This window comes from Scyliorhinus torazame, chromosome 4 (genome assembly GCF_047496885.1).
Source record: "Scyliorhinus torazame isolate Kashiwa2021f chromosome 4, sScyTor2.1, whole genome shotgun sequence".
In the NCBI taxonomy this organism is placed as follows: domain Eukaryota; kingdom Metazoa; phylum Chordata; class Chondrichthyes; order Carcharhiniformes; family Scyliorhinidae; genus Scyliorhinus; species Scyliorhinus torazame.
Window position 1 is genome coordinate 117,085,835 of NC_092710.1, and position 20,186 is coordinate 117,106,020.

At 46.9% G+C, this 20,186-nt stretch overlaps 1 protein-coding gene across 1 annotated transcript in view; it reads right to left on the minus strand.

Moving 5' to 3' along the window:
- Positions 1-20,186, minus strand: part of LOC140411422 (pecanex-like protein 2) — a 429,375-nt gene that overhangs the window by 336,410 nt on the left and 72,779 nt on the right. Inside the window, exon 7 of the mRNA XM_072500529.1 lies at positions 7,346-7,487. Within this exon, the coding sequence (XP_072356630.1) occupies positions 7,346-7,487 (142 nt within the window). The remainder of the gene's footprint in view (positions 1-7,345; positions 7,488-20,186) is intronic.

The following is a 20,186-nucleotide window of genomic DNA, read 5'->3' on the forward strand; positions in this document are numbered from 1 at the left end:
GTGTCTCTGTGGGATTCCTCCGGGTGTTCCAGTTTCTTGCCAGAGTCCAAAGATGTGTACGTTAGGTGGATTGGCCGTGCTAAAATTGCCCTTAGTGTCCAAAAAAGGTGTGTAGGTTAGGTTAAGGGATTATTGGGATAGGGCAGCGAAGTGAGCTAGGGTGGAGTATTCTTTCAGAGTGTCGGTGCAGGCTCGATGGGCCGAATGGTCTCCTCTGCACTGTAGGGATTCCATGATGACTAAGTAGGTTGGCATGGAGGGAGTAAGAGCAAAAGATAGTGGGTGGGGGACATGGGTTGGCACTAAGTTGGCATGTGGCTATAAAGGGCCACGAGAATGACTGGGTTAACATGGGGGTTTTGACAGGCCATGGGGGTAGTTAGAGGGGTACAGGGTGGCAAAGAGATATGAGGCATCATAGGGAGTGGGCGGAGAGGCATAGGATGACATGGGAGTATGAGAAGCCATGGAGTTGGGGTTGCATGAGGTGACATAGGTTGTTGTGGATGTGGAATGGAAAGTGTATGGGGAGTGAAGGGAGTGAGAGTTGGTGGGCTTTTTTGTATTCATCGTTTTTTAAAAACATCAACAAAGTACCAATGCACAGAGCCAGGCCTTCCACCCAGTCTTGCCCCACAGCCTCCACACTCATTCTTGGGGGTGGGGGGCTGACTTCTAATCCAGGCTGCAACTCCAGACTGAAACTTCTAACTTGCAGGCCTCATTTACTGGATAGGGTTCACAAAGCCAGGAAATGTCCTGTCTCTGCACTCCTGAGCCTGGAGCAAAAAACTAGGCCAAAATGTTAGCAATCAGTCTTTTCACATTAGAAAAGTACCTTGACAAATAAATTCCAATTTTTGTTTCAGGAGATGTCAGGGGGAAAGTGTGTATTGTGCTCACTTGCACATGACTGATACTTGATTTTAAAAAAGAACATGAATTTCACTTTCCCAGATTACTTCTGGCAAGGTACCAGGAATATGCAATTACGTTTGAAGCTTTATAGTTGGACAGTTCTATTTGCGGCATCAGGTGATGGTCATATACAGTAAGATATTCATTTACAGCTCAGAAGCTGATGTGCATGATGATGAATCAGAATTGTAATTACCATTCACAAGTGAAAAACAAAAGACAATTTCAAAAATGAAAAGCGATCCCATTTAAAGGTTCATGCAAAAGACAAAAGACATTACCAATTTTTTTTTGCGTTTGCCAATATTAAATGTGTAAAAATTAAGGCACCCAAATGATCTAGCTGACAAAATAGAGTAGGTTCAGAAATCAATGACCAGAATATTGTAGGCGACACGCCTGGATTTTTTTGCCCCGGTGAGAGACCTTGCCAGGGAGACAAAATTAGTCAAATGCCCTAATTAGTCAAAACTACAGATAATTCAAGTAGTTTTGGGGTGAATCTTTTCCAATGCCATTGATTCCAAGCATGTCCAAAGCCACTGGGCGGGATTCTCCGATCCTGGGGCTAAGTGTTGACGCCGTCGTAAAACGCTCCGGCTGGCCCCTAGGATCAGCGATCCTGCGCCGCACAGGGGGCCAGCACAACACATGCAGCTCCAGCTGCTGATTCGGGCGTCAGCATGGCGCCGCGGGTCCACGCATGTGCGCCACGGCTGGCGTGAGTTTGCACATGTGCGTGGGTTGCCGTCTTCCCGCCGGCCCCGACGCAACATGGCGAAGACCTACAGGGGCCAGGCACGGAGGAACATAGGCCACCACCAGGATAAGCCCGCCCGCCAATCGGTAGGCCCTGATTGCGCGCCAGGCCACTGTGGAGGCCCCCCCCCCGTGAGTCGGATCCCCCCTCCCCTCCACCTGACTGCCCCCCGCAGCATGAACGCCGAGGTCCCGCCGGTTAGGACCACACGAGAACGACGCCGGCGGGACTCGGCCTAACTCGGCCCATCGCGCTGGGAGAATCGCCGAGAGTGCCGCTCCCGACCGGAGCCGTGCCGACTGTGGCAGCGCCAATGGTGCCGATTCTCCGGTCGCGAAGAATCGGAGGACCAGCGCTGCGTGATTCTGACCCGGCGCGGGGTCGGAGAATTCCGCCCACTGTTTCAGACTGACCCAGACTACACACAAATTTCTTTTAAAAATATATATTTTTATTGAAGATTTTTTATTTTTAACACTATATAAAAACAGATGTTACAAGCTACAATATAAAATAACCACAACCAACAGTACAGATCATATTAAAAAAACAATCTCCTTCTGCACAGTAAATTCTATAATTCTATGATTCTATGTTGTCAGTGGAGTCGACCCCAGTAAAACAAATTAAGCCCCCGCCCCTAACAACTGACGGTGACTAACTCATGATAGAAGGAAATGAAAGGCTGCCATCTTATAGAACCCCTCAACCGACCCCCTGACAGTGTACTTGACCTTCTCCAAATGCAAAAAGTTGATGAGGTCACCCAGCCAGGCCAGAAGTAGGAGACGTCCACCCAAACAGAATTGACCTCAGAGCTATTAATGAGGCAAAGGTGAGAACATCCACCTTTACCCCCGTCTGCAGTACCGGCGAGTCCGATACGCTGAAAATGGTCACCAAAGGACAAGCTCCAGTTCGATGTTAAGAATTACTGACATGGTGTTAAAGAAGGAGACCCAAAAGCTTAACAACTTGGGACATGATCAGAACATAAGAGTATCATTGGCCAGCCCTCAAGAACACCTTCACACTTGTCCTTCACCCCCAAAAGTAAACCACTCATCCTAGCCTTTAATAGATGGGCCCTATGTTCCACTTTAAACTGGATCAGGCTGAGTCGGGCACATGAGGTTTGGAGTTTACCCTGCGAAGGGCCTCACTCCACACTTCCTCTTCCACAATATGTCCCAATTCCCCCTCCCACTTTGCCTTCACCCATCTACTGGGACCAACTCCACTGACAACGTAAAATCATAGAATTTACAGTGCAGAAGGAGCCCATTCAGCCCATCAAATCTGCACCGGCCCTTGGAAAGAGCACCCTACCTATGCCCACACCTCCACCCATCCCCGTAACCCAGTAGCCCCACCTAACCTTTTGGACACTAAGGGGCAATTTATCATGGTCAATCCACCTAACCTGCACATCTTTGGACTGTGGGAGGAAATCGGAGCACCCGGAAGAAATTCACTCAGACACGGGGAGAAAGTGCAAACTCCACACAGAGTTACCCAAGTCAGGAATTGAACCTGGGCCCCTGGAGCTGTGAGGCAGCAGTGCCACTGGGCCATCTGGCCATAGATACCCAAAATACACCCCCCAACAGACTCTGCTAAAGATAGAATCCTCCTCAACAGGGAGGATGATGGTGACAAGGTAAATGAGGCAAAAGTCTTTCGCAAAAAGTTATGAATCTGGAAGTGTCGGAACAAGATATCCCCGCCCCCAACAGAGTTGAAACTTTACCGCAAGCTACTCAAAACTGCCTCTCCACGAACAAGTGCACAAACCTCTCAAGACCTTTCCCCTCCCACGACCTAAAAGTCGACTCTAAGCTAGACGGTACAAAAAGGTGATTACCACAAATAGGGGCCAACAACAACATGGAGCTAAGCTTAAAATGTTGTCTAAATTACTTCCATATTCCCAGGGTGGACACCACCACCAGATTTGAAGAAAATCTCGCAGGGAGAACAGAAACAAAGCAGCTACCAATGCATCCAAGCTCGAGTGCCTCCAAGAACTCGCCTCCATATGGAAATATAATAACCCACCCCAACACCTTCTCAATGTTGGTTGCCCAATATTACAATAGCAAATTGGGTAATGCTAAACTGCATCCCCCCCCCCCACCCAACTGTCTATCCCTCTGGAGAAATGTCCTATGGATCCTTGGGATCTGTCTGCCCAAATAAAGGAGATCATCAGCTTGTCAACACTAACAAAAAAAGCACTTTTTTTCTCCAAAAAAGGAGAAAAATGTGGAGACATTGAAAAAAAATAAAACCCTCAGGAGGACATTCATTTTAATAGTTTAGACGCTGCCCGCCAAGGACAGGGGAAGGTTACCCCATTTCTGCAAATCAGATTTAACCCCACTAACCAGACTAGCATAATTACAATTATGAAGTGAGGCCCAATCATGGGCCACCCGGATACCTATTCAGCCCCAGATTGGTTCACCTCCCAGGAACTGGCTCCAACATCGCAGTCCTTTCCATAAGTGCCTTATAGATTGTCTCCCCCCAAGAACCACCTCAAGGGCTTCCCACAACGTGGAGGGCTGGATAGATTCATCAATGGCAGAAGACATACGCCTGCAAAATCCTTTATTTTGCTAATAGCATTGCATCCAACCTGTATGGCGGGCGCTGAGAGAGGCCTGACTCCAGAACTAAGTCCACAAAGTGTGGCACGTGGTTTGAAATTACAGTAGCCGAGTACCCTGCCTTTCTCGCCCGAGGAGAAGGGACCTACCCACCAGAAAAATGTCAATCCTAGACTAAAACTAATGGACATGGGGGAAAAAAAGAAAATTCCTTATCTCTTGGGTGTAAAAACCACCACGGATCCACTCCCTCCCAACTGCTCCAAAAGCTAACAACACCTTCGCTAACCCTAATGGAGCCAACAACTTGGGACTAGATTGATCCACCTTCGGATCTAGTACACAGATTAAATCCTCTCCAGAAAATTGGTTGATGTAAGTCCAAGTCTGGAATGGAGGCCAACAACCTCTAACAAATGCCGTATCATCATTGACCAGACATTGGCCAGAACCAGCAATGTGCCTGCCAAAAACCTGCTGACCATCACATATCTACCGTTGGGGTCCACCATTGGCTTGGAGCCGAAAAAATAACCCGTTTATTGATCAATATTATTGCATCCCGGGCTCTACCATCAAAGCCTGAATGAAATACCTGATTCATCCACCCCTTCTGCAATCTGTTTTCTGGTCCCTTACCCGCAAATGAGTCACGTGCAAAAACACCACATCAGCACTCAAACCTTTCAGGAGAGAAACCCTTTCACTGGGCCACCCAACCCCCTTATGTTCTAGGTGACCAATCGAATTGGGGACCTCCCACCTCCCCTTATCGCGGAGTCAGCCATTTCCACCAAAAGGGATTGCCAAGCAACTACTTAGAGAGTACAGGTACAAGGCTCACCCCGAGATGGCCGCCAAACTCACCTGCAAAACAAACCAAAGAAAAATATGTAGCCACCATCGGCAAACTAACCCTGACCTTCCAAACAATACCCCTCCCAAATTTTCATATCGGTAACGTGAAAATGAACAATACCCCCTCCCAACTAGCCCCAACCCTAAACATAACACAAAAACATTGAGCTCATTATCCCAAACTAAACTGGTATAATAAGTTGCAGACCCCCCCCCCCCCCCCCCCCCCCCCCCCCCCCCCCCCCCCCCCCCCCCCCCCACCCAACCTCGCTCTCGGTAGCTAGCTGACTTTACTGCTAGCAGGACAGCCCCCACGCAGGGTAAAAATGAAAGAAAAACTGCTGCCCATCCCGAGGACACAGATTGAAATAGAACCCCATGGAAAATTATATTGCCACCAGGAGCTATATATTTCATGTAACAACCATAAAACATATACCAACACTCCTCATAACATTAAGCCCCCCCACCAAAATCCAACATGTGAAACAATCGTCCCACCCAAGAACAAAGAAATACCAACACATATGTACAGGAAACCCCAATACCCCTTTCCATCCTGAACAATCAAAAACCTCACAAGAACACGGCACGGTAGAATAGTGGTTAGCACATTTGTTTCACAGCTCCAGGGTCCCAGGTTCGATTCCCGGCTTGGGTCACTATCTGTGCGGAGTCTGCACGTTCTCCCACTGTCTGCGTGGGTTTCCTCCGGGTGTGCCGGTTTCCTCCCACAAGATGTGCAGGTTAGGTGGATTGGCCATGATTAATTGCCCTGAGGTTAGGTGGGGTTGTTGGGTTACGGGATAGAGTGGAGGTGTGGGCTTAAGTAGGGTGCTCTTTCCAAGAGCCGGTCCAGACGCGACGGGCCAAATGGCCTCCTTCTGCACTGTAAATTCTATGATTCAATGATTCTATGAACACAGAATTGAATCAAACCAAGCACATGTTTTTTAACAAAGGCCTCTGCCTCCTCCAGTGCATCTAAATAATAGTCCATCAACTCAAAAGTTACTCGAAGCCTCGCCGGGTACCCCAAACTCCACACTTATACAGGGCAGCATCTTTTTCTCACCGGCCATCAGAGAGAGATGTCAGACTCCAACGAGGCGATTTGTCGCTGTGCTTCGACAAAGCCGTCTCCACGTCCTTAATCACCGCACCATGCTCAGAGATTTTCTCCAGCTTTGACCGTATGGATCCAGGGCCTCCTCTATCGACTTTCGAAGGTCCCCAGACATAACTCTCCTCTGCTTCTCAAATTGTTTCTCGGATTCCGTCGCCAGTACACCAGCAAGTATACCAGCCGTTATTGGAGTGGCTGGAGACACAGGAGCAGTCTCCGCCATTCTCTCCACTGAGGAGCCTCGTGAAGTCGCCAAATCCATCAACAATGTTCTATCTGCAGGTTTCTTTCCCCTTTCCCTTGGTATTTATTTAATGTGGGAACCTCATATTATCAACTAGATGGGATTTTTCGGAAAAGTAACCCCAGAAACTGGACAAAAAAGGCCAAAATTCAGGTCCCCTGCCAGGAGCTACCTCGTGCGCAGCTTCTCCCTACTTGCCGCCACCGGAATTTGACTACACACAGCATCAGTCTCAGCATTCAATTTGATCATGACGAACTTTTAACCCCATCCCCTCTCCATCCACGTCTGTAACATTGCCCATTTCTGTCCCTGTCTTAGTTCATTTTATTGCTGAAAACACCATTTTTACTTTTATTGCTCTAGACTAGACTACAATACTCTTCTGACTGGCCTCCCATCTTTCACCTTCCATAAACTCCACTTCATCCAAAATTCTGCTATCTGTATCTTATCCCGCAACAGGTCCTGCCCACCACCTATCCCTCCCCTGTCATCACGGCTTACATCAGATCGGCTGTGACAACTTCAAAAGGTCAATAGCCTGCCCTCACTTACCATCCAGGCTGACAGATAAAGAATAGCATCTTAGGCAAGGTCTTTGATTGCTTCTGCACTTGCATAGTTGGATCACTGCATCAGGTGTGGAATGACGGAGGAAGAGGGACAATGTGTTGTGGAAGGAGGAACAAGTAATGGGAGCAGCAAAGAGTGGAGGAGCAAAGAGTGATAGGCACAAGGAGAAGGAGGCACAAGGAAAAAACACTTGCTCGTACTCATAACCAATGATTTTTACCTTTGTAGAATTGTAGACAATAAAAGCTTACCTCTGAGGCGAACTGGCGAAGGTTGCAGGAACAGTTTCATTGTTCTCTACAGTTTGCTGTTGTCGAATTGCTGATCTTCTTGGACAACTCTTGTGGTCACGCCGCCTCATATTTCGTGGTCCAGTCTCTGATAGGGGCACAACTACATTATAGAGAAAGGTTAAGAGAATTTCCCATAAGAATTATTAGCTTTGCTGCAATTAATCAACAGTTGAGTGGACCAATGGTAGAGATAGAAAAGCTTGACAGTTTACCTAAGCTCACCCTCCACTTCCTGGAGTGAGGCTTCATAACTCTCAGCCACAAGTCTCCATTTAGTGGCAGGAGATGGGGCAGCTGGTATAATAAAGCATCACAGAACTACCCAGAGTCTCCTTCACTATTCAGCTTCTCTGCATGTGCTGGTATTTTCTCTTTGTGCTTGGTACATGTGCCAATCGCCACTCATTAACGATCTTTGCGTCTCACTGGTCTTCAGCAACTCACCAATCTTTACCATCCCCGATTTCACCTCAACCTCAATCTCAGCTCCACCATACCCACATCATCCTCAATCTCAGCTCCTCACTATTCTCACCTCATCCCCAATCACAGCTCCTCATTATTCACACCTTACCACTGATCTCAGCTGCTCACCATTCTCACCTCATCCCTGATCTCAGCATCTCACCTCATCCCTGATCTCAGTTCCTCACCATTCTCACCTCATTTCTGATCTCAGCTCTCACCATTCTTACATCATCCCCAAACTCAACTTCTCACCTATTCCAGATATTGCTGATCTCCGCTCCTCACGATTCTTACTTGATCCCCAATCTCAGATCCTCACCATTCTCATCTCATCCCTGATCTCAACTCTTCACCATTCTCACCTCACCGCCGAGCTCACTCCTTACCAATCTCACCTAATCACGGATCTCAGCTCCTCACTATTCTCACCTCATCCCAGATCACAGCTCCTCGCCATTCTCACCTAATCACTGATCTCAGCTCCTCACTATTCTCACCTCATCCCTATTCTCACCTCATCCAAGATCACAGCTCCTCACCATTCTCACCTAATCACTGATCTCAGTTCCTCACAATTCTCACCTTATCCCAAATCTCAGCTCCTCACCATTCTCACCTCATCCCAATCTCAGCTCCTTACTATTCTCACCTCATCCCAGATCACAGCTCCTCACCATTCTCACCTAATCACTGATCTCAGCTCCTCACTATTCTCACCTCATCCCAGATCACAGCTCCTCACCATTCTCACCTAATCACTGATCTCAGTTCCTCACAATTCTCACCTTATCCCAAATCTCAGCTCCTCACCATTCTCACCTCATCCCCAATCTCAGCTCCTTACTATTTTCACATCATCACTGATTTTAGCTCTTCACCATTCTCACCTTATCCCCAATCTCAGTTTCTCACTATTCTCACCTCATCCCTAATCTCAGATCCTCACAATTCTAACTTTATCCCAGATCTCAGCTGCTCACCATTCTCACCTCATCCCCAATCTCAGCTGCTCGCCTCCTCCCTGATATCAGATCCTCACCATTCTTACTTTATCCCCAATGATAGCTCTTCACCATTCTCTTATCCCGAAACTCAGTTTATTTTCACCTCATCCCTAATCTCAGCTCCTCACTATTCTCACCTCATCCCCAATCTCAGATCCTCATTATTCACACTTCACCCCGATCTCAGTTTCTTGTATTCTCACCTCATCCCTAATCTCAGTTCCTCACCATTCTCACCTCACCCCTGATCTCAGCTCTCACCATGCTTACCTCACCCACAAACTCATCTCTTCATCTATTCCAGATTTTGCTGATCTCAGCTCCTCACGATTCTCACTTTATCCCCAATCTCAGATCCTCACCATTTTCACCTCATCCCTGATCCCAACTCTTCAGCATTCTCACCTTATCCCAGATTTCAGCTTCTCACTATTATCACCTCACCTTGATCTCAGCTCCTCGCCATTCTCACTTCATCCTTGGTCTCAGCTCCGCACCATTCGCACCTCATTCCCAATCGCAGCTAAGCACCATTCTGATCTCAACCCCAATCTCAGCTCCTTCCTATTCTCACATCATCCCTGATCTCAGATCCTTACAATTCTCACTTTATCCCAGATTTCAGGTGCTCACCATTCTCTCCTTATCCTCAATCTCAGTTTATTTTCACCTCATCCCTGATCTCAGCTCCTCACTATTCTCACCTCACCTACAGGCTCAACTCCTCACCTATTCCAGATATTGCTGATCTCAGCTCCTCACAATTCTCGCTTTATCCCCAATCTCAGATACTCATCATTCTCACCACATCCCTGAACTCAACTCTTCACCATTCTCACCTTATCCCAGATCTCAGCTCCTCACTATTCTCACCTCATCCCTGATCACAGCTCCTCGCCATTCTCAACCTCATCCTTGATCTCAGGTCAGCACCATTCTCACTTTATCTCCAATCTCAGCTCAGCACCATTCTCACCTCATCCCCAATCTCAGTTCCTTACTATTCTCACATCAACTCTGATTTTAGCTACTCACCATTCTCACCTCAACCCCAATCTCAGTGCCTCATTATTCTCACCTCATCTCCAATCTCAGTTCCTCACTATTCTCACCTCATCCCTGATCTCAGATCCTCACCATTCTTACCTTATCCCCAATCTCAGCTCCTCGCCAATCTCACTTTATCCCCAATCTCAGTTTAGTTTCACCTCATCCCCAATCTTAGCTCTTCACCATTCTCACTTCATCTACAATCTCAGCTCCTCATTATTCTCACCTCATTCCCAATCTCAGCTAAACTCATCTCTGATCTCATATCCTCACCATTCTTACTTTATCCCCAATCTCAGCTCCTCGCCATTCTCTCCTTATCCCCAACCTGTTTATTTTCACCTCATCCCTAATCTCAGTTCCTCACTATTCACACTTCATCCCCAATCTCAGCTGCTCACCATACACACCTCATCCTCAATCTCAGCTCTTCACTATTCTCACTTCATCCCCAATCTCAGATCATTATTCTCACCTCACCCCGATCTCAGCTTCTTGTATTCTCAGCTCATCCCTAATCTCAGTTCCTCACCATTCTCACCTCATTCTTGATCTCAGCTCTCACCATTCTTACCTCACCCACAAACTCATCTCTTCATCTATTCCAGATATTGCTGATCTGAGCTCCTCACGATTCTCACTTTATCCCCAATCTCAGATCCTCACCATTCTCACCTCATCCCTGATCTCAACTCTTCAGCATTCTCACCTTATCCCAGATCTCAGCTCCTCACTATTATCACCTCACCTTGATCTCAGCTCCTCACCATTCTCACCTCATCCTTGATCTCAGCTCCGCACCATTCTCACCTCATTCTCAATCACAGCTCAGCACCATTCTGATCTCAACCCCAATCTCAGCTCCTTCCTATTCTCACATCATCCCTGATCCCAGATCCTCACAATTCTCAGTTTATCCTAGATCTCAGCTGCTCACCATTCTCACCTTATCTCCAATCTCAGCTTCTCACTATTCTCACCTGATCCCTATCTCAGATCCTCACAATTCTCACTTTATCCCAATCTCAGCTGCTCACTATTCTCACCTCGTCCTCAATCTCAGCCCCTCACTATTGTCACATCATCTTCAGTCTCAGCTCCTCATCATTCTCACCTCATCCCTGATCTCAGATCCTCACCATTCTTACTTTATCCCCAATCTCAGCTCCTCACCATTCTCTCCTTATCCTCAATCTCAGTTTATTTTCACCTCATCCCTGATCTCAGCTCTCACTATTCTCACCTCACCTACATGCTCAACTCCTCACCTATTCCAGATATTGCTGATCTCAGCGCCTCACGATTCTCACTTTCTCCCGATTCTCAGATCCTCACCACATCCCTGGTCTCAACTCTTCACCATTCTCACCTTATCCCAGATCTCAGCTCCTTACTATTCTCACCTCATCCCTGATCACCACTCCTCGCCATTCTCACCTCATCCTTGATCTCAGGTCAGCACCATTCTCACATTATCCCTAATCTCGGCGTGGCACCATTCTCACCTCATCCCCAATCTCAGTTCCTTACTATTCTTACATCATTCCTGATTTTAGATACTCACCATTCTCACCTCAACCCCAATCTCAGTGCCTCACTATTCTCACCTCATCTCCAATCTCAGCTACTCACTATTCTCACCTCATCCCTGATCCCAGATCCTCACCATTCTTACCTTTTCCCAATCTCAGCTACTCACCATTCTTACTTGATCCCCAATCTCAGTTTAGTTTCACCTCATCCCCAATCTTAGCTCTTCACCATTCTCACTTCATCTACAATCTCAGCTCCTCACTATTCGCACTATATCCCCAATCTCACTCCACACTATTATAATCTCATCCCAATCTCAGCTCCTCACTATTCTCACCTCATTCCCAATCTCAGCTCAACTCATCTCTGATCTCAGATCCTCACCATTCTTACTTTATCCTCAATCTCAGCTACTCACCATTCTTACTTGATCCCCAATCTCAGTTTAGTTTCACCTCATCCCCAATCTTAGCTCTTCACCATTCTCACTTCATTTACAATCTCAGCTCCTCACTATTCTCACTTTATCCCCAATCTCACTCCACACTATTATAACCTTATCCCAATCTCAGCTCCTCACCATTCTCACCTTATCCCCAATCCCAGCTCCTCACTATTCTCGCCTCATCACTAATCTCAGCTCCTCGCCATTCTCACCTGCTGATCTCAGATCCTCACCATTCTTACCTTATCATCAATCACAGCTTCTCACTATTCTCACTTTATCCCCAATCTCAGCTCCTCACTATGCTAACCTCATCTCAATCTCAACTCCTCACCATTATCACCTCATCCCTGATCTCAGCTCCTCACCAATCTCACCTGATCCGCAATCTCAGCTCTTTACTATTTTCACCTCATCTCCAATCTCAGCTCCTCACCATTCTCACCTTATCCCCAATCTCAGTTTATTTTCACCGCATCCCCAATCTCAGCTCCTCACTATTCTCACTTCATCCCCAATCTCAGCTGCTCACCATACACACCTCATGCTCCATCTCAGCTCCTCACTATTCTCACCTCATCCCCAATCTCAGATCCTCATTATTCACACCTCACCCCCGATCTCAGCTTCTCATAAACTCACCTCATTCCTAATCTCAGTTCCTCACCACTTTCACCTCATTCCTGATCTCAGCTCTCACCATTCTTATCTCACCCATAATTTCAACTCCTCACGTTTTCCACATATTGCTGATCTCAGCTCCTCACGATTCTCACTTTATCCCCAATCTCAGATCCTCACCATTCTCACCTCATCCCTGATCCCAACTCTTCACCACTCACCTTATCCCAGATCTCAGCTCCTCACTATTCTCACCTCATCCCTGTTCACAGCTCCTCACCATTCTCACCACATCCTTGATCTCAGCTCCTTACTATTCACACCTCATCTCCGATCTCAGCTATCACCATTCTCACCTCATCTCCAATCTCAGTTCCTCGCTATTCTTACCTCATCTCCTATCTCAGCTCCTCACTATTCTTACCTCATCCCCAATCTCAATTTTGTATCACCTCATCCCCAATCTCAGCTTCTCACTATTCTCACTTTATCCCCAATCTCACTCCTCACTATTCTAACCTCATCCCCAATCTGTGCGGAGTTTGCACTTTCTCCCCTTGTCTGCGTGCGTTTCCTCCTGGTGCTCCGGTTTCCTCCCACAGTCCAAAGATGTGCAGGTTAGGTGGATTGGCCATGTTAAATTGCTCTTAGTGTCCAAAAAGGTTGGGTTGGGTTACTGGGATAGGGTGGAGGTGTGGGCTTAGGTAGGGTGCTCTTTCCAAGGGCCAGTGCAGACTCGACGGGCCGCATAGCCTCCTTCTGCACTGTAAATTCTATGATCCCAATCTCAGCTACTCACTATTCTCACCTTATCCATGATCCCAGCTCACTATTCTCGCCTCATAGAACATAGAAAATACAGCACAGAACAGGCCCTTCGGCCCACGATGTTGTGCCGAACCTTTGTCCTAGATTAATCATAGATTATCATTGAATTTACAGTGCAGAAGGAGGCCATTCGGCCCCCCGAGTCAGCACCGGCTCCCGGAAAGAGCACCCCACCCAAACTCAACACCTCCACCCAACACCAAGGGCAATTTTGGACACTAAGGGCAATTTATCATGGCCAATCCACCTACCCTGCACATCTTTGGACTGTGGGAGGAAACCGGAGCACCCGGAGGAAACCCACGCAGACACGGGGAGGACGTGCAGACTCCGCACAGACAGTGACCCAAGCCGGAATCGAACCTGGGACCCTGGAGCTGTGAAGCAATTGTGCTATCCACAATGCTACCGTGCTGCCCTTAAGAACAAATAAATCTACACTATATAATTTTACCGTAATCCATGTACCTATCCAATAGCTGCTTGAAGGTCCCTAATGTTTCCGATTCAACTACTTCCACAGGCAGTGCATTCCATGTCCCCACTACTCTCTGGGTAAAGAACCTACCTCTGATATCCCTCCTATATCTTCCACCTTTCACCTTAAATTTATGTCCCCTTGTAATGGTTTGTTCCACCCGGGGAAAAAGTCTCTGACTGTCTACTCTATCTATTCCCCTGATCATCTTATAAACCTCTATCAAGTCGCCTCTCATCCTTCTCCGTTCTAATGAGAAAAGGCCTAGCACCCTCAACCTTTCCTCGTAAGACCTACTCTCCAGTCCAGGTAACATCCTGGTAAATCTTCTTTGCACATTTTCCAAAGCTTCCACATCCTTCCTAAAATGAGGTGACCAGAACTGTACACAGTACTCCAAATGTGGCCTTACCAAAGTTTTGTACAGCTGCATCATCACCTCACGGCTCTTAAATTCAATCCCTCTGTTAATGAACGCGAGCACACCATAGGCCTTCTTCACAGCTCTATCCACTTGAGTGGCAACTTTCAAAGATGTATGAACATAGACCCCAAGATCTCTCTGCTCCTCCACATTGCCAAGAACTCTACCGTTAACCCTGTATTCCGCATTCATATTTGTCCTTCCAAAATGGACAACCTCACACTTTTCAGGGTTAAACTCCATCTGCCACTTCTCAGCCCAGCTCTGCATCCTATCTATGTCTCTTTGCAGCCGACAACAGCCCTCCTTACTATCCACAACTCCACCAATCTTCGTATCGTCTGCAAATTTACTGACCCACCCTTCAACTCCCTCATCCAAGTCATTAATGAAAATCACAAACAGCAGAGGACCCAGAACTGATCCCTGCGGTACGCCACTGGTAACTGGGATCCAGGCTGAATATTTGCCATCCACCACCACTCTCTGACTTCTATCGGTTAGCCAGTTCGTTATCCAACTGGCCAAATTTCCCACTATCCCATGCCTCCTTACTTTCTGCAGAAGCTTACCATGGGGAACCTTATCAAATGCCTTACTAAAATCCATGTACACGACATCCACTGCTTTACCTTCATCCACATGCTTGGTCACCTCCTCAAAGAATTCAATAAGATTTGTAAGGCAAGACCTACCCCTCACAAATCCGTGCTGACTATCCCTAATCAAGCAGTGTCTTTCCAGATGCTCAGAAATCCTATCCTTCAGTACCCTTTCCATTACTTTGCCTACCACCGAAGTAAGACTAACTGGCCTGTAATTCCCAGGGTTATCCCTAGTCCCTTTTTTGAACAGGGGCACGACATTCGCCACTCTCCAATCCCCTGGTACCACCCCTGTTGACAATGAGGACGAAAAGATCATTGCCAACGGTTCTGCAATTTCATCTCTTGCTTCCCATAGAATCCTTGGATATATCCCGTCAGGCCCGGGGGACTTGTCTATCCTCAAGTTTTTCAAAATGCCCAACACATCTTCCTTCCTAACAAGTATTTCCTCGAGCTTACCAGTCTGTTTCACACTGTCCTCTCCAACAATATGGCCCCTCTCATTTGTAAATACAGAAGAAAAGTACTCGTTCAAGACCTCTCCTATCTCTTCAGACTCAATACACAATCTCCCGCTACTGTCCTTGATCGGACCTACCCTCGCTCTAGTCATTCTCATATTTCTCACATATGTGTAAAAGGCCTTGGGGTTTTCCTTGATCCTACCCGCCAAAGATTGTTCATGCCCTCTCTTAGCTCTCCTAATCCCTTTCTTCAGTTCCCTCCTGGCTATCTTGTATCCCTCCAATGCCCTGTCTGAACCTTGTTTCCTCAGCCTTACATAAGTCTCCTTTTTCCTCTTAACAAGACATTCAACCTCTCTTGTCAACCATGGTTCCCTCACTCGACCATCTCTTCCCTGCCTGACAGGGACATACATATCAAGGACACGTAGTACCTGTTCCTTGAACAAGTTCCACATTTCACTTGTGTCCTTCCCTGACAGCCTACGTTCCCAACTTATGCACTTCAATTCTTGTCTGACAACATCGTATTTACCCTTCCCCCAATTGTAAACCTTGCCCTGTTGCACGTACCTATCCCTCTCCATTACTAAAGTGAAAGTCACAGAATTGTGGTCACTATCTCCAAAATGCTCCCCCACTAACAAATCTATCACTTGCCCTGGTTCATTACCAAGTACTAAATCCAATATTGCCCCTCCTCTGGTCGGACAATCTACATACTGTGTTAGAAAAGCTTCCTGGACACACTGCACAAGCACCACCCCATCCAAACTATTTGATCTAAAGAGTTTCCACTCAATATTTGGGAAGTTAAAGTCACCCATGACTACTACCCTGTGACTTCTGCACCTTTCCAAAATCTGTTTCCCAATCTGTTCCTCCACATCTCTGCTACTATTGGGGGGCCTATAGAAAACTCCTAACAAGGTGACTGCTCCTTTCCTATTTCTGACTTCAACCCATATTACCTCATTAGGGTGATACTCCTCGAACTGCCTTTCTGCAGCTGTTATACTATCTCTAATTAACAATGCCACGCCCCCACCTCTTTTACCACCCTCCCTAATCTTATTGAAACATCTATAACCAGGGACCTCCAACAACCATTTCTGCCCCTCTTCTATCCAAGTTTCCGTGATGGCCACCACATCGTAGTCCCAAGTACCGATCCATGCCTTAAGTTCACCCACCTTATTCCTGATGCTTCTTGCGTTGAAGTATACACACTTCAACCCATCTCCGTGCCTGCAAGTACTCTCCTTTGTCAGTGTTCCCTTCCCCACTGCCTCACTACACGCTTTGGCGTCCTGAATATCGGCTACCTTAGTTGCTGGACTACAAATCCGGTTCCCATTCCCCTGCCAAATTATTTTAAACCCTCCCGAAGAGTACTAGAAAACCTCCCTCCCAGGATATTGGTGCCCCTCTGGTTCAGATGCAACCCGTCCTGCTTGTACAGGTCCCACCTTCCCCAGAATGCGCTCCAATTATCCAAATACCTGAAGCCCTCCCTCCTACACCATTCCTGCAGCCACGTGTTCAGCTGCACTCTCTCCCTATTCCGAGCCTCGCTATCACGTGGCACCGGCAACAAACCAGAGATGACAACTCTGTCTGTCCTGGCTTTTAACTTCCAGCCTAACTTCCTAAACGTGTTTATTACCTCCACACCCCTTTTCCTACTTATGTCGTTGGTACCAATGTGCACCACGACTTCTGGCTGCTCGCCCTCCCCCTTAAGGATCCTGAAGACACGATCCGAGACATCCCTGACCCTGGCACCCGGGAGGCAACATATCTTCCGGGAGTCACGCTCGCGACCACAGAATCTCCTATCTATTCCCCTAACCATTGAATCTCCTACAACTATTGCTTTTCTATTCTCCCCCCTTCCCTTCTGAGCCCCAGAGCCAGACTCAGTGCCAGAGACCTGGCCGCTAGGGCCTTCCCCCCCAACAGCATCCAAAACGGTATACTTGTTTTGAAGGGGAATGGCCACGAGGGATCCCTGCACTGTTTGCCTGTTTGTTTTTTTCCCCCTGACGGTAACCCAGCTATTCTTGTCCTGTACCTTGGGTGTGGTTACCTCCCTGTAACTCTTCTCAATCACCCCCTCTGCCTCCCGGATGATCCGAAGTTCATCCATCTTCAGCTCCAGTTCCCTAACACGGTCTTTGAGGAGCTGAAGTTGGGTGCACTTCCCGCAGGTATAGTCAGCGGGGACACCGGTGGTATCCCTCACCACCCACATCCTACAGGAGGAGCATGCAACTGGCCGAGCCTCCATCCCCTCTTACCTGACAGAATATAGCTGCCCTGTGGACTAACTAGATCTCCGCCCTCCGACTCTGCTCCCAGTCAGCTACACTTTCTGTAAACTCCTGGCTCACTTCTCACTCTTTGCGGAAATGTCGGAAACAAAATGAAAGCAGCACCTTACTCCCTCCTCACCTAACTCCCTCGGTCACCAAACTCTTACGATAGCACTCAAAATGCACCAAATTCAGCACTCAGTGCAAACAAAGTCTGCACTGTAGGGGATCACTTTTATACTGTGAATCTAGCCTCTGAAAACTGGCCTAATCCAATTATATAATTAACAAGCTCCAGCTGCAAGTGCCTACAAGTAGAAGCCTGTTTAAAGCTGATTGAAAATTCACCTTCTTCTAAAGCAAACAGCAACTTTTAAGTTAATTAACTAAATAAAAGAAAGACTAAACTTTAGATAAAAATGAAGCCTTATACTCCCTCGGTCACCAAACTCTTACGATAGCACTCAAAATGCACCAAATTCAGCACTCAGTGCAAAACGTCTCTAATCTCAGCTCACCATTCTCACCTCCTGATCTCAGATCCTCACCATTCTTATCTTATCCCCAATCTCAGCTTCTCACTATTCTCACTTTATCCCCAATCTCAGCTCCTCACTATTCTAATCTCATCCTAATCTGAACTCCTCACCATTATCACCTCATCCCTAATCTCAGCCCCTCATAAATCTCAGCTGATCCGCAATCTCAGCTCTTCACTATTTTCACCTCATCTCCAATCTCAGCTCCTCACCTCATCCCTGATCTCATAACTTCACCATTCTTAACTTATTCCTGATCTCAGCTCCTCACCATTCTCACCTTATTTTCACCTCATCTCAAAACTCAGCTCCTCACCATTGTTCTCAGTATTCTATCATCCTTGATTTCAGATCACCATTCTCACCTCATCCCTGATCTCAGCTTCTCCCCATTCTCACCATATCCCTAATCTCAGTTTATTTTCACCTCATCCCCGATCTCAACTCACCATACTCACCTCTTCCCCAATCTCAGCTCGTCACCATTCTGACCTCATCCCTGATCTTTATTCATTACCATCCCTAATCTCTGATATTTAATTTCTGATCTTCGCTCCTCGCTCATATCAATTCATCACCAGTTTCAGCTCATTCCTGACCTTTTGAGTTAAAGTTTCCAGACTACTCCCAAATTTGTGTCCATAAATGGAAAGGTTGCTGATTCTTGATCTGTTGGACCTGTGGCTTGCTGACCCAGCTGCATCATATCCAAGATTCAAAGAAATGTTTCTATTCAAATTGTGAAGCATCTTTAACAATAAATATGAAGAAAAGGTTAAACCTTATTTGAAAGTATTTTTCCTCTGGTACTCTTCTTTTAAGTCATTCGCTGATGAGGTTGAGTTGACAGAGCAACGGATTGAGCAGAGGTAAGGAGATACCTTCTCTCAGTGATAATGGGATAATTAGTGAGACAAACCAGACTACTTGTGCACCTATGAGCCATTGTGCATAGCAGAGCGTGGAGAGTTAAAAATAATCTGCTTTATAAGAGCATCAAAGAAAGTAAGAACTTGCATTTATGAAGCACCTTGCATAACCTCAGGACATCTGAAACCACTTTCAGGTGATGAAGCACTTTTGAAGTGTAATCATTATTAGAATGTAGGAAATGCGCAACCAATTTTGACTCAGTAAACTCACATGAGCAGCAATGGATAATGACCAGATAGTCTAGTTTTAGACAAGGTGATTAAATGATAAAATTGGCCAGGGTCCTGTGGATTAATAACCATTCTCTTCTTCTAAATAAAGCCGTGGGAACTTTTACGTCCATTTGAAAGGACAAGTGGGTTGCTTGGTTTAATGTCTCATTCGAAAGGCAACACCGTCAAGAGTGCAGCATTCCTTTTGTACTGCATTGCCTAGATTATGTGCTTCATTCCTTCTCACTAGAAAGTGTTACTACTACACCACAGCTGATACCAAAGGCACAAGTTAAAGTGAGAAATGTACATAGAATTTACAGTGCAGAAGGAGGCCATTTGGCCCATCGAGTCTGCGCCGGCTCTTGAAAAGAGCACCCCACCCAAGCCCGCACCACCCTATCCCCATAACCCAGTAACCCCACTCAACCAACACTAAGGGCAATTTTGGACACTAAGGGCAATTTTATCATGGCCAATCCACCTAACCTGCACATCTTTGGACTGTGGGAGGAAACCGGAGCACCTGGAGGAAACCCACGCACACACGGGGAGAACGTGCAGACTCTGCATAGACAGTGCCGGGAATCGAACCTGGGACCCTGGAGCTGTGAAGCAATTGTGCTAACCACTATGCTACTGTGCTGCCCATGAAATGAAGACTCAGGGCGCAGTTCAGTGGCTGTGTTGTGCTAGAGCGGGAGACAGCGTGGCCGGTAGATCCCGGGTGAAGCCTTCCATGGGCCTCCCGACTGCCTTCGCACCTCGCGGGATATACCCAAGTCCCATGAGGCGTCGGGATCGGAACTCCACCCAAAAGGGATGGGACGAAATGGCACTTAAACCTACTTAATTAAGGTCTACCTACCCAGGATCT